The 13,425-nt window shown below is 39.0% G+C and overlaps 1 protein-coding gene across 2 annotated transcripts in view; it reads left to right on the top strand.

The window, feature by feature from the left end:
- Positions 1–13,425, top strand: part of LOC139941880 (protein sel-1 homolog 1-like) — a 65,293-nt gene that overhangs the window by 45,540 nt on the left and 6,328 nt on the right. For both annotated transcript variants that reach the window (XM_071938523.1, XM_071938532.1), the window contains 3 exons: positions 4,585–4,659; positions 5,822–5,994; positions 6,494–6,622. In XM_071938523.1, coding sequence (XP_071794624.1) covers positions 4,585–4,659; positions 5,822–5,994; positions 6,494–6,622 — 377 coding nt within the window. The remainder of the gene's footprint in view (positions 1–4,584; positions 4,660–5,821; positions 5,995–6,493; positions 6,623–13,425) is intronic.

Below are 13,425 nucleotides of genomic sequence, written 5' to 3'. Positions count from 1 at the left end.
TGTCGCACAAGTTGTGTGATTGATTTCGGGACCTCAAAATTTAATTCTGAGGTCTCGAAATCAAATTCAAATATTTTAGTGACAAATTACTTCTTTCTCAAAAACTATGTTACTTCAGAGCTGTTTCTCACAAAGTTTTATACTATAAACTGCTCACCATTGCTTGTTACCAAGTAAGGTTTTATTCTAATGAATCTTTTGAGAAATTACCAATAGTGTCCAGTGCCTTTAAATTAAAAAAATATTTAATGGACTGACAAGTCGACCCTAGCGGTGTCTTGCTCGAAGGCTAAATGACAACACAACACACATAAAATGAATGGGATATTAAAACGATATTTCCTCAACTTTGACGCTTTCTCAGAGGAAAACCTTTTTTGAAAACTAGCTTTGGTATCTACATGTACTTCAGAATGATTAAAGCTTTTAGCTTTTATTTATACACTTATGCTTATATTCATAAATGTATTCTGAAAATTGTAACTTCTCATTTTAGTAAAGTCTTAAAAGCAAAATGAGGTTGAGTCAATGTGTGTGCCTAGAGCTAAATCACCCATGTATTTGTCCTCATTTTGGGTCCCTGATCAAGAACCAACACATTTACGAAAAGAACAAATTGACATATTCTGAACAATGTAGGTCGGTGAACTGTTCAATATTTAAATGAAATAAGCGGTCATTTATTATAAACAAAAATATTTCACAGTTTTTTTTAATGAAACACAAGGATGTCTCTTAAAGGTTTTCGGTACTTTTTGTACAACACAATTTTGACACATAAACTTCCAAAGATTTACATTGAAATTAAAGATAAAATTGAAGAAAGCTTCCCTTTGAATATTACTTGCTGAGGTGCTGTCCCGCTGTTTGAGAAATTAATAAAACAATTTTGTGAATTTTTGTTTACTTTTACTTTAACTTCTACAGATAACTTAATTTCTTACATCGTCCATCTTCATTCACAGTGGGTAGGGATTCATGTCATGGCCCCAAAAAACTTGATCTTCAAACATGTCAAAAGGTATCAAAACCCTTAAAAATACCAAAAAGTCACTTGTGTAACTCAGAGAACTCCCCACAGTATTGTAAAGGTTTTAAGAGTGTGGTATGACGATGCAGCTATGTACCGTTGAGGTTACTTTGTTGTATCCACTCAGGCATTTGAGCAGAATAGCAAAGGATAAACCAATAATTATTATTATTATTATTTTAGAGTTGAGGCTGTTTAGTTGCATCCAGTCAGAAGTTTGAGCAGAACAGCAGAGTTGATGATGATGATGTAAATAGTCATGATAGTGGAGTTGAGACAGTGTAGTTACATCTGCTCGCCGTTTTGAAAAATCCTGGGGGAACCCTGTCCTTTTCCAGGATGTTTTTCTTATGCAAAAGGGGGCATTGGTTGGCAAAAACATGGGGCCTTTGTTTAAAAAAATCCAAACCCAAGCAAACATAGAATTTATAATGGCTGTACATGCAAGTCTACTACTATGGTTTTTGTTTGACTTGCATTCAAACAGACAAACATTTATGGAATACAAAATGTAGCAAGGACAACTATTCGTGTCCAGTAAAAGATAACAGCTTAGCAGTAAACATCGAAACCAGTTCCTCTTACTATTAAAGGTACCTAAAGCACAAACAATGTTGGTTTTGTTCCCTGCTGAATTTGGGTCCCTAAGTTGTTTTTGTGCAATTGATGTACATAATGTAAATGTATGGTTCATGTAGGCTGGTGTACGGTAGAGTTAGCACTCACACTCGTTGCGTTGCTGCATACAGCCAAAGGCAGGGGTTGGTTTAACCCTGCGATCTTAACTTAGATTATTTGGCAGTCTCTCTTATGAATAAACCAAACCTTGGTGTGAAGTTAGTTTAGGTATCAATCATTGAATGCAAACGAGAGGCCGGGATGTCGGTGAGTTTGCGTTGGCTCTAGACGCAGGCACTTCAGATTCGACAAGTACAAGTGTCAAAATATGATGTCAACTGCGCCGACCGGGTCTAGTTCACTTATCGATTCGTACAGGGATGAGAGTTAAGTGTACACACGCCCGCGGCCCTGCTTTTTCTTATGCACGTTCAGTTGGCAATGTCCACTGTCTCTGCACTGTACTGCAGTGACATCCTTGGCAGAAGAGCAAACATTGTTTGGGAACATTTTGGGGGTTCAGGGAGATATTCCTGAGTAAAATAACACTTGCCAGGATGCCTCATCACACAAACAACCCAGTAAAGAAACCCAGTAAAAAATCCTGTCTTACAAGACTGTTAACCCTAGCAGTGTAATGGGTATGATTTAATCAGCCCAATGTATATTTGCATTGTTGATGTGTACGCTGTGGGCTTGATAGGTCAAATGGTGTATTTCTAACTACCCCAAACTCACCAAAATCCAACTTACTGTTTTATCTAGTTCTCTGGAACTGAGAACTGTGGTAAACTTGTGATGCTTAACATTGGATAAGGCATTCCACCACAACCAGAGTCCTATACATGTAGTTCCGATGCGTTACCATTTAGTCCAATAAATTCTACCAACCCCTCCATTAAGCTTGGGCGATATCACGATATTATCGAATATCGCGATATGAATTTGGAAACGATTTCGATATCGGATCGATTTGGTTTTAATCGAAATATCGATACATCGCGATATATCGCGATATATCGCGATATCGATTAAATATCGCAATATCACGATGTATTTCCTAGCTGAGACATCTTGCAACCCATAGGTTTGGAGTAAAACCAGAAGAATAGGTCATTAGAACGCCTCTCTTATGCTATAACTGTCTCTTCTACAACTTTCACTTGGAGTTTGAAGACTGGTGATGTCAAATTTAATTAATCGCGATTATATCGAATATCGCGATATATTGTCGGCGATATATCGTGAATAAAATAAATCGATATCGCCCAAGCTTACCCTCTATTGACAATCTACTCAGTAAATTATCCTCGACTGGATGCGTTACCATTTAGGCCAACAAATTCTACAAACCCCCCTCTATTGATCATCTACTCAGTAAATTATCGTCAACTGGAATTCAATGCAATATCTTATGTCGTCATGGCAAAGACTGGGCCATTTAACCCCTGCCATCTCCTTGTCTAAGTTGTTGCATTTACAATTGGCCAGCGTTTCAGTCTGTGATTTTATTGAAGCTTAAATTTAGCTCTAGTTTATATACACTTTTGTTTTTTCCTTATTCTTTTGGTATTAATAAATTTTGACTGTTATTGATAAGGATGTTCTTCCAAATGAATCTTGATAAATTGGGGGAAAAAGTACAACTCAAACTTGACATGTTAAGTTTAATTTTATTTTGACCAGGATCTAGGGCTGATTTTTTCGGCTGTAATTTTTGTCAGGCTTAGCCACTTTATTTATGCGGGATACATCAAAGACTACACCTGCTGGCTCAACTGTTCGCTCCTATTGACATGACATCAACTACATGTGTGAAAAGACTTAATCCTTGCACATATCCTGAGGCAGATGGTTTCATTTCTAGATCAATCAAAGACCTCAAGGGATTGGCTCTGGTTTTACTTGTTGATGAAAACATCATATTCCACGATTTTAGTTAAAAAGATTATTGGTATTTTGGTGGTGTACATGCAGTCGTATGGCAAAGTGCAATCTCGCTAAAGCTTGTGTAGGGATAAAGTTTGTTTGCTGGGGTTTAACGCCCAAGGAGAAAAAAGTGTTATGAAGTACTCAGACCGCAGGCAGAGCATGCAGAGTCACATAAAAAGCTACTTTGTTCATGTTCATGGAGAGCAAACTTGTATACTCTACATACTTAGTAATATTTCTAAGTTAAGTAAACAATTGAAAACGGCACTGTACGCGTAGATAGATAGTAAAGAGAAGGTTTTAGGGAGGCTAAGTGAACATCAGTTGATTGTCCTAGAGGACTGTTTTTAAAAAGGAGGATACTGGCCCTTTTATTTATTTTATTTGTTTCAAGGAGGAAAGACCCACACTAACAAAAAAATGCTAGCTTTGTAGAACTTGGAAGTCTAAAAAATCAGTAAATTAAATCAATAGTGGTGTGTCATGGCAGGTCTGATACTTCACAGATGCATAAGGCCATTGCCTTCATGCCCCCTTGTCATTGTCTTGGTGCCCTTGAAATGCTCTAGTTGAAATTTACAATTTCCTCATAGCGTGTTACCAAGGAGCAAATGCCTCTAGTGCCATTGCCCTTTCAAAAACAAAGCATACAGGCCTGCACGGCAAGGTGGTCTAGTTCACCAAACCCAAGCTTTGGTGTTGTTAGCAGAAGAGTGTGGGTTTGAATCCCGGTCATGACTTAGTTGCTTCTTACAAAGTTGGGAAGGTATCAGTGCATTGTGCTCTACCAGCCAGGCTCCTAGTGGATGATACCCATGCCTGCATATGAATCTATATACATCCTTAGATCCAGATAACCCTGTTTCAGCTCCAGGATTAGGTGGCAACATGACCCTGGTGATAGTTGATTTGAATCGACAGCCACCCATGTCACCATAATAATTTGAAGATATAACCGATAGTTATTTATTTGAATTTCTTTTATTTTTCTTTCAATGTACTAGGTGAAAATTCTCTATTCGGTGTGAATGAAACCTACCAACGAGCTCTACTCCACTGGCAAAGAGCTGCAGCTCAAGGTACGGTAGTTTACTACAGATGATGCATTACATTATTTATTATCCTGATCATGATTAAGTGAATATTAAGCTTACATCAGATATCTGTTGTACAAGTCTTGGTTTAACATCTGTGAATAACATGTGAGCCACACGAGATAAATGTGAGTAATTATTAGATGAGTTCAGCTCATCTACATTTGTGTAAACGTGTGACCTTAAATATGGCAAGATGAGGTCTCTCTGACACCATGTCACAATTAGGGAATAACAGTGCGAGTACCCGGTCTTCACTGCGTGGTAATGACCGGGTTGGTGGCTGGCGCTTTTAACGGACCGAGCCGAATTAAACGGCTAAAATTTTCCAAATTGCGTAACTTTTCTCTCGGGGGCACTTCCAGACAGGTTCAGGGGCCATATTCGAGCTTTTGATGGTTCCCATCTCTTTCGTGTGTTAATCACATTACTGATCTTTGAGACCAGTGACTCTTTGAAATAATGATCTGTTCAGCGCCTTCACTAGGGTCAAAGGAAGCAAATGATTGGACGATAGCTATTCCTTGTGCATTAAAACGCGCGCATGAGCTCGGCGTCGTCAGTTTATACGCGCGCACATGTTACACGCGCGCACTCAAAATTGATACATTTTCAGTACGCGAAGTGCGCGAAGTTGCAATGAAACTAACAGGGATATAAATAAGCGTGCGATACAGTGCAACGCGCAAGGTTTACACAATGTATGCTGATTTAGTGGCCACTTATTCGCTATTTTCCAAAGCCGGTCTTTATACCACCGTTAACACTCCCACACGTGACCGGGTTTTGACCAATCAGAGACTTGAAACCGTCGAAGGTATTTATTAATGTTGTTTAACTTGTGTAATGACTAATTAATCATTTTGTTGGGTTCTTTAGTGCCTTATTTGGTGAGGCAACTCTTTACGTTACAAACTCATGTGCAGCTTTACTATCTAGGTTCCATTGTGAGTGTCGAAGGTCATCTGTATTTAGCAACAAGAGGGCCCTGCACATCTCACATGGGTTGACCTCTGAACCTATACTGCCTTATTTACCCTCTTTGTCCTCTAGGCTACACCAATGCCAGAGTGAGGCTTGGCCTGCACATCTCACATGGGTTGACCTCTGAACCTATACTGCCTTATTTACCCTCTTTGTCCTCTAGGCTACACCAATGCCAGAGTGAAGCTTGGTGATTACCACTACTATGGCTATGGCACGGATGTAGACTACGAGACTGCAGCATTGCACTACAGGCTGGCATGCGAGCAGCAGCACAGTGCCCAGGCCATGTTCAATCTAGGCTACATGCACGAACAGGGACTTGGCATGAAGAAGGTAAGACTGTGGCTGAGGCAGCCCTTGGCAATCCTTGGTGGCTTCTGAAGCCACTAACTGGAACATGGCTTAGATGTATGACTTTGACTCTTTAAGCCAGTGGCCAGAATAGTACGTTTGAAGTAACTGTAGCACCCATCACCTTAAAGGGGCTGCAAGGTACACTTTCTCCCTCTTTCATAAGGACCCTTTCTATTAGAAAATGTGTACAACAAAACTGAATTTGACCTTGGGAGCCCCTCCTTTAACTTGTTGCCATCATGCATCACATACATGTACATTTTACTCTCATCTCCCCCTAATAGAATGCAGCTACATTGTACATGTACCTGCTGTTAATGTTGTAAAGAGCTCAGGCACAGATTCTGAGGATGCCCATGATTGTAGCTGTGCACAGGTGCAACAGACAATGCATTTGCTACATGCAAACTTTTACCCTAAAACTCCTGATGGTGTTCTTTTTGCCTGTTTACATGGTATTTAATTCTTCTGCTTACAGGATATCCACTTAGCCAAGAGATTTTATGACATGGCTGCTGAGACAAGTACAGACGCATACATCCCTGTCATGATCGCACTGTCCAAGCTGGCCATGGTGTACTCGTGGGAGTATTTTAAAGAATTTGAGGTAAGAACTATATCCAGATTAAATCAGGGATGAAATGTGTGCGGATTTAAGGAAAAAAACGTTTTCCTGCTGGATTTCTGTACTAAAAAATATGTTTCCCAATCATTCAATATTGTGGAAGAAATAATTAGGGGGACTGAGCGAAGGGAGAAAGAAGAAGTCCCTACTGCATCCAAACTTTTAGTTATGTGTTTTCTCCTTTAAACCTCCTGAATTGTAACATTTTGGAGGTTCCTGGTCTACAATTCCATTCAAAATGCTTGGGACACCCATTCGCAACATTACAAGAAACATTCCCTGTCCACTTCTCCCTAGCGATAAACATTCTCTCCCTCATCCCCCGTCCCCCGCTCAATGTTGATGGGATCACGGAAGACCGCGCAACGACAGCCAACATAAAGGGGACACTGGGGACTCGAGATATGGCCGGGATTGTGAGAAAACCCAGGCCTGGAAGCCATTTTAAAGGAATTTTCAGTGTTGAATCTAATCCCTTATACTGATCAAACAATGGGTGTGTGGCTAACAGCATGGTCATATAATGCAGCATGATCCTAACTCAGCATGTGTGCAGACTGCTCTTACTATTAACATTAACTTCTAGCGATAACTCTTATAGGCAATGACCTGTGCATGTGTCCAGTAGTCCAACAAACTTGAGTGTGTCTCGTAGTCAACATTTGCGTTTACTGCGTACTTAAGCCAGGTTCATTCTTCATGCCAACGCTAATGCAAAACAAATTTTCACCAAACTTGCATTGTAACAATTAGCTTCCAAGGTCTACCACCAGTAGGGTACAGGCCAAGTGCCGGCGCTGATGACTTATCATCTTGCCCAAATCCCGGACACGTAGCTTGAAATCCTGAACCGAGCAATTTTTACAAATAATTTGTTTCAATAGTTTTGTTGCTCAATGGTTAGTTGCATTTCTGTATACATGTTGTAAATGATACATCTACACGTATAGGTAGAGGTTTGGGTAGCCCTTAAACCTTCCACAAGTGTTTTGAGGATTTTTCATTTTCACCCACTCTCATCTCGGACTATTAGTTTTCCTATGACAGTATGATGTATCTTAGACATGTCTTTAATATATCTTAGACTGTTCAGTTAGAGTGTTTTATAAGCCAAGTGATCTACATCAATCTCATGTTTTGCTGGTTAAGTCATCAGACCATGGGTTGAAATCCCAGTAATGACACTCATGTTATTTGGCAAAACACTTAGTATAATTGCTTCTCATCTCCCAGAACTAAATGGGTACACTGGAATTGTAGAGTTTGTCGATGTGATTAGTAAGAAATCTGAGAAACAACTTGGCTGTGTCAACACTGTTCATAGGAATGGCATTTTCGAAACACTTCAAACTGATTTTCACTTTGATCTGAAGTGAAACTTGATGTGGTTCCGTTCCATAACCCAAGTGATGTTTTTGTGACTTTAAAAATGTAACACAGTTTCAAAGGCAACACAGTAGCAAAAGGTAACAGTAGCAAAAGAAAACAGTAGAAAAGAGTAACGTAGTCGCAAAAGGTCACAGCAGCAAAGGGTAGTGCAGTAGCATGAGGTAAAACAAGGGTTACTTAGTAGCAACAGGTAACAGATTACCAACGCGTAACGCTGTACCAAAACGTGACACAGTAGCAAAAGGTGACAGTAGAAATGGGTAACGCAATAGCAAAATGTAACACAGTAGTAAAGTGTAACTCTGTACCGAAAAGTTATTACATGTACATGTATTAGCAAAGGGTAATACAGTAACAAAAGGTAACGGTAGCGAAAAGTTAAGGTAACAAAGAGTAGGGTATAAACACAGTAGAAAATGGTAACAGTAGCAAAAGGTGACATTATTAAAGGGTAAAACAAAAGCAACTGGTAACACATGTGCCAAGTGTAACACAGTAGCAAAAGTCTAATATTTCAACCAAATTTTACACAGTAGAAAAAGGCAGCAGTAGCAAAGAATAAAAACAGCTGTTGCCGACTGCTTAACTCAAACAGTCCCTAACAAATCTGTTGGCTGAGTTGTTTATATTGTAACATTATTTTAAGCTTCATAAAACATGTATACTGATAAATATGCATACCATTGGGCTTGATACAAAATGACAGACTGAGGCCTTTTAACCCAGTTTCAATCCAGCAAGTTGAATGCCTCTGGCTAAATGGTGCCCAGAAAATGTTGTCATAACTCACATTTCTGTCGGGAACAAATGTTTGAGTTGACATAACTGGTGGTATTTATTGACTTAATAAGCTTCTGTGCATTGCTGTCAAGTTGATTTAAAATGCCAGGCATTGTGTGAATGACATGACATTATGGATGATGTGTGGTATAACTAGTATACACGGTTATCGAACAGGGTAGGTGTTGTAGTTAAATTTTTATTGGCAGTCTCTTCTGGCTTGTGGTTCGACCGTTGATTGAAGAAGGGGGTTTCCTGTCTCTAAGCTGAGATGTCAAGCGTTTTTCTCCTTTTTTTTATTCCGAGATACAAAGTTTCAGATTTTTATCTGAATTCAGGCTTTGAAAGGAGTAGCTGTTAGTGTTATTTTCTTCTACGTTTTTGTGTGTGGAGAGGACACTGTTTCCAAAAGCTCATTGAAATCTATAACAACAGGGATTATCAAAAGGTTTGTGAAAATGTCATCAATTCAATATACCTCCCAAAGTTTTGAGCATTGTTTCAGACATTTTAGTAAGCGTTGACTCTATTGAAACACAGTAATAAGATAAGAGTTTAAACAACACCTTTGAGCTTCCTAATGTACGTTTTTTCACCCGATGACACTTTATGTTTACTTGTGGAGTGTCTTTGCCAAGCTGTCTGTTGCACACTTCAGTTCTGGCGTGATCAGAGTGTGGTTTCGGTTCAAGGCCAAGGCACTTGTGTACAAGACACTTTACCATTATTATTGTTATTATTAATTGCCAGTCCTTTGGGTGGGAAGTGAAGCTGTTGGTCCCATGTGTTACAATAGATAAATGATGGCGCTGTCCAATTCAGTGAGACTTATAGACTACTAAGTGACTCGAAAAGCATAATACTGTAAAGTTATTATTACATGTTTTATGGATGAGGATCATGTCTAGGTATCTGCCTGAAGAATATAATTTGACCAAGGAACCAACATGACTATAACTGTGTTGTTGTAAATACATGTACCCTTGTACATTGCTATACATTTCTATTATCTCACACATCCCCCTTCAAAGTTTTCCAAGAATTCAAGTTGATCTTGAGCAAATATGTCCCTTATAGAAATACACAAACTGAGAAGCGTTACTGATGTCTTTTTACACAACCACATGACTTCAAAGTGAAATGGTTATCAAAAGGAAAGCTGTCGAAAAAGCTACCATCAAAAGCTGCTGTAGGCTTTTAACCAAAAAAGTTTATTACCGTTAATTTAAAGAGTGATTACCAAACGTATACCTTAATAATAATAGTAATAAATGGTTTTTGTATAGCGCCCTTAACCTTCCCTTTAAGAATAAAATACCATAATTAAAATATTGTACGTGGGGCATTAAACATGTTAAAAGAATTACTGCCCCTACCCCAATCACATTTTACCAGCTTGTACTTCCCACACCTACACTGTTTTGTAACATGCAACTGTCAAAAAAATCCTAGAAATAATTGTGAGTCTTGTGTCGGGAACACTTAGTCCTGTCGTGTTTGGAAACACCTCAGAGTGTTACTGAAACAATTACCGGATAGTTTGCATATCTTAACTTCCTGCTATAATTAATAGTAGTTAATAACTGCACAGTTTCATTGTCAAGTGTTATCAACTTCAATGCTGGTTTTTAAAAGAAGGCATGAAATGAAGGCATGAAATTAATGGTGCATTTGGAGGATGCAGAAATGATTTTGTTTTCCAACAAAAATGAAACTAACTTGCATTTTGTTTGAACATTTAAAAGTTCTTTTTATTTGTCTCTCCATGTTGTTACATGTTGCGTTCATATAAATGTTTCCTTCATAACCAGATTGGACGCAATTTAAATATTAGTGCAGCTCAGCTTGTACTATTTTAGCTGAATATTTTATCCAGGGCTGAATTAAATATTCTGTAGGACTCAGGTTCTAGGGCGGAATTTAGTGTCCATAGGCCCTAGGTTCTTGGGCATGGTTAAGTGTTCTGTAGGCAGTAGGCATAGGTATATTATAAGTTATCACACAAGCGCGAGTGGAATATGGTAAAATATAGCGCTTCTGCGTCCCATATCCAACGAGGCCGAAGGCTGAGCTGGATATGGGACGCAGACGCACTATATTTTCTGTATTTCCACGAGCACTTGTGATAGTGTATTTATCTTCAAGCAAACTTTGCACGTCACCATACATAGAACACACAATACGCAGATAATGATATTAGCCGTGCAATATAGGTTTTTATCACCACTCTATTCTGCGAATCTGATTGGAGGATTAGTGCGTACTTGAAGATAATACCTAAGATTGATGTTTGAAGCTTTCGGCCGCGGTAAGTCAAGAGAGACACACACCCTTATTATATTTGCTTGAAAAGTTTTACCACAGGCTCCCATGTTAATTGTTGTAGGCCCGAGGCCTAACTGCTTATTGGATTATCTGGCCCTGACATGATCCAGTCGATTAAAACCATTTCGGACTTACGACTAATTAATTTATTTCTCTGATTATCACCAAGACTTTACACTGTCTTTATTGATTAGTGGAATTTGATTGTAATTGGAGGAATTCACTTGTGATCTTCTTGTGGTAATAGAAATGACACCAGCTGTGTGGAAAAACAATGTTCGTAATACATCCAAGGTTGTCACAGTGAGCGTCAACTGTCACTCACAGATTTTATGTCATTTAATTGAGACTAAAGCGTAGGCTGTTTGACACGTGAGAAAAACATTTCTTTTCAATATTTGTTTGCCTGTGACTTGCAAGTTGCATGTGTCTTGCAATGTGCAATCGTTCCCATATTAGGGCATTCAAATTGGCTCAGTAGCTTTCTCTGCCTTTCACCTCTGTGAACCCTGGTTCGAATCCAGGATCGGACTGATTAGGGTTTTTGTCGCCATCTGTTAGGTTTGTTTCACGTTCTGCAATGGGTCAATACTCAGTAACTTCCTGAGGTCTGTGAGAGAATTCCACAGGCATATTACTCGGTTGGGATTCGATCCCACGACCTATGCCATTCTTTAAGATGACTTACCACTAGACTACCGCATTTGCCCAGTAGCTAGAGGCAGTTTGAATCCTTTACTTTAGCAGCGAGTAAACTGTATACTCTGTCCTGATGTCCTGTTGAAAATGGGCATACTACTTTGGTGGGGTTCAAACCCACAACCCTGCAGTTCAAAGCAGTGTTGTACCAGTCAACCAACAGGCAAGCCTGATGACAGAGTTCAGGTCCTATATCCTATACAAATGTATGTATAATAAATTATTTTAAAAGGTGGTCGCGCTTTTGAGATATCTCCGGAAATCCGGATCCATTACTTGCATGTCCACGCATGAAGAATAATTCCCAATCATGCCAATAGGAATACACAATCTGAGTAATGTTAATGATAGTAAGGCTTCTCAGATTTAAATGTAATGGCATAAAAACCGATATTATTTTACGTAACCACATTATCGCCATTAATTTTAAGAGTGTTTCCTATACATGTACCTTCCCTTCAAACAAAGGTTTAAATAAATGCACTCCTCAAAAAAATCCCCAAATGTTGACCACCCCTTTAAAGGCGACATCATTCTGAGCAGTGATCTGATGAAGCAGTTGACCTCTGGCCTGGGTACCAGACCTTGATGTGAACGTTTTTAATTGATTAGAGTGTTGGCATGTGGGCCAGGCTTCATCTTAGTCTAGCCTTGCTTTTGCATCCCTCCCCCCTGCCTCTCATTAAGACATTCTTTATGTGACTTTCCATCTTCTTATTCACCCAATCCAATTTTTATCTTCCGTGGTATCCACATCCTTATCGTTTGTAACAGATAGGAGAATGACATGTTAGTTGTTTGATTGTAACTTACCGAGGCCGCAAGTGGTAAAAATTTTATCAATTACTTGTGTATTCTGATAATATAAGATCAGATCGGAGGTGGAGATGATTGGTACGATGACGCCTCCTCTTATTCACTCAGTACAATATTTATCTGTCGTATCCACACCCTCTCTGTTTGTAACAGATAGGAGAATGACATGTTAAAATGGTGATTGTAACTTTCCGAGGCCACAAGTGATACAAATTTGATCAATTACTTGTGTATTCTGATGATATTTGATCAGATCAGAAGTTGGAGATGATTTGTACGTGACGCCTTCCCTGTTGGAAGTATTCACAACCTTAAAGCGCAATCTTAAAGATATACCGCAATGTACACGTTGCGAAGATGAAGACATGCATTAGTTTACTATGCCAGGTTTTATAGTTGTACACCGCATTGTTTAAAAATCAGCGCGCTGTTATGGTTGCCAGTGATGCTTTGACTCAGATTTCACTCACAGTCCTTTGCGTGCCGTTAGTGCACATTGGGACATGCATATTATGGGCTATTCTGGGATATAACAAAATGGTTAAATAAAGAGTGAAAACAACTGTGGTGTTATCAGATGCAATTACAACAAACAGAAATTATGCATCACTTATTGATAACCGATAACTATGACAGAATGACAGACAAGCAATTGAGCAATGTGGCGCGGCGGATACTCAGCACTATTTGGTTGCTTATTTTACATTTGTAAACTGAAACAAACGATCGCAATTGTGGACACATTAAATCTAGCAAATATCAAGACTTGTTGAACC

Source organism: Asterias amurensis, chromosome 1, assembly GCF_032118995.1.
Source record: "Asterias amurensis chromosome 1, ASM3211899v1".
NCBI classification, from domain to species: domain Eukaryota; kingdom Metazoa; phylum Echinodermata; class Asteroidea; order Forcipulatida; family Asteriidae; genus Asterias; species Asterias amurensis.
The sequence above is the reverse complement of the archived record's forward strand: the minus strand, read 5'-3'. Positions and strand labels throughout refer to the sequence as shown.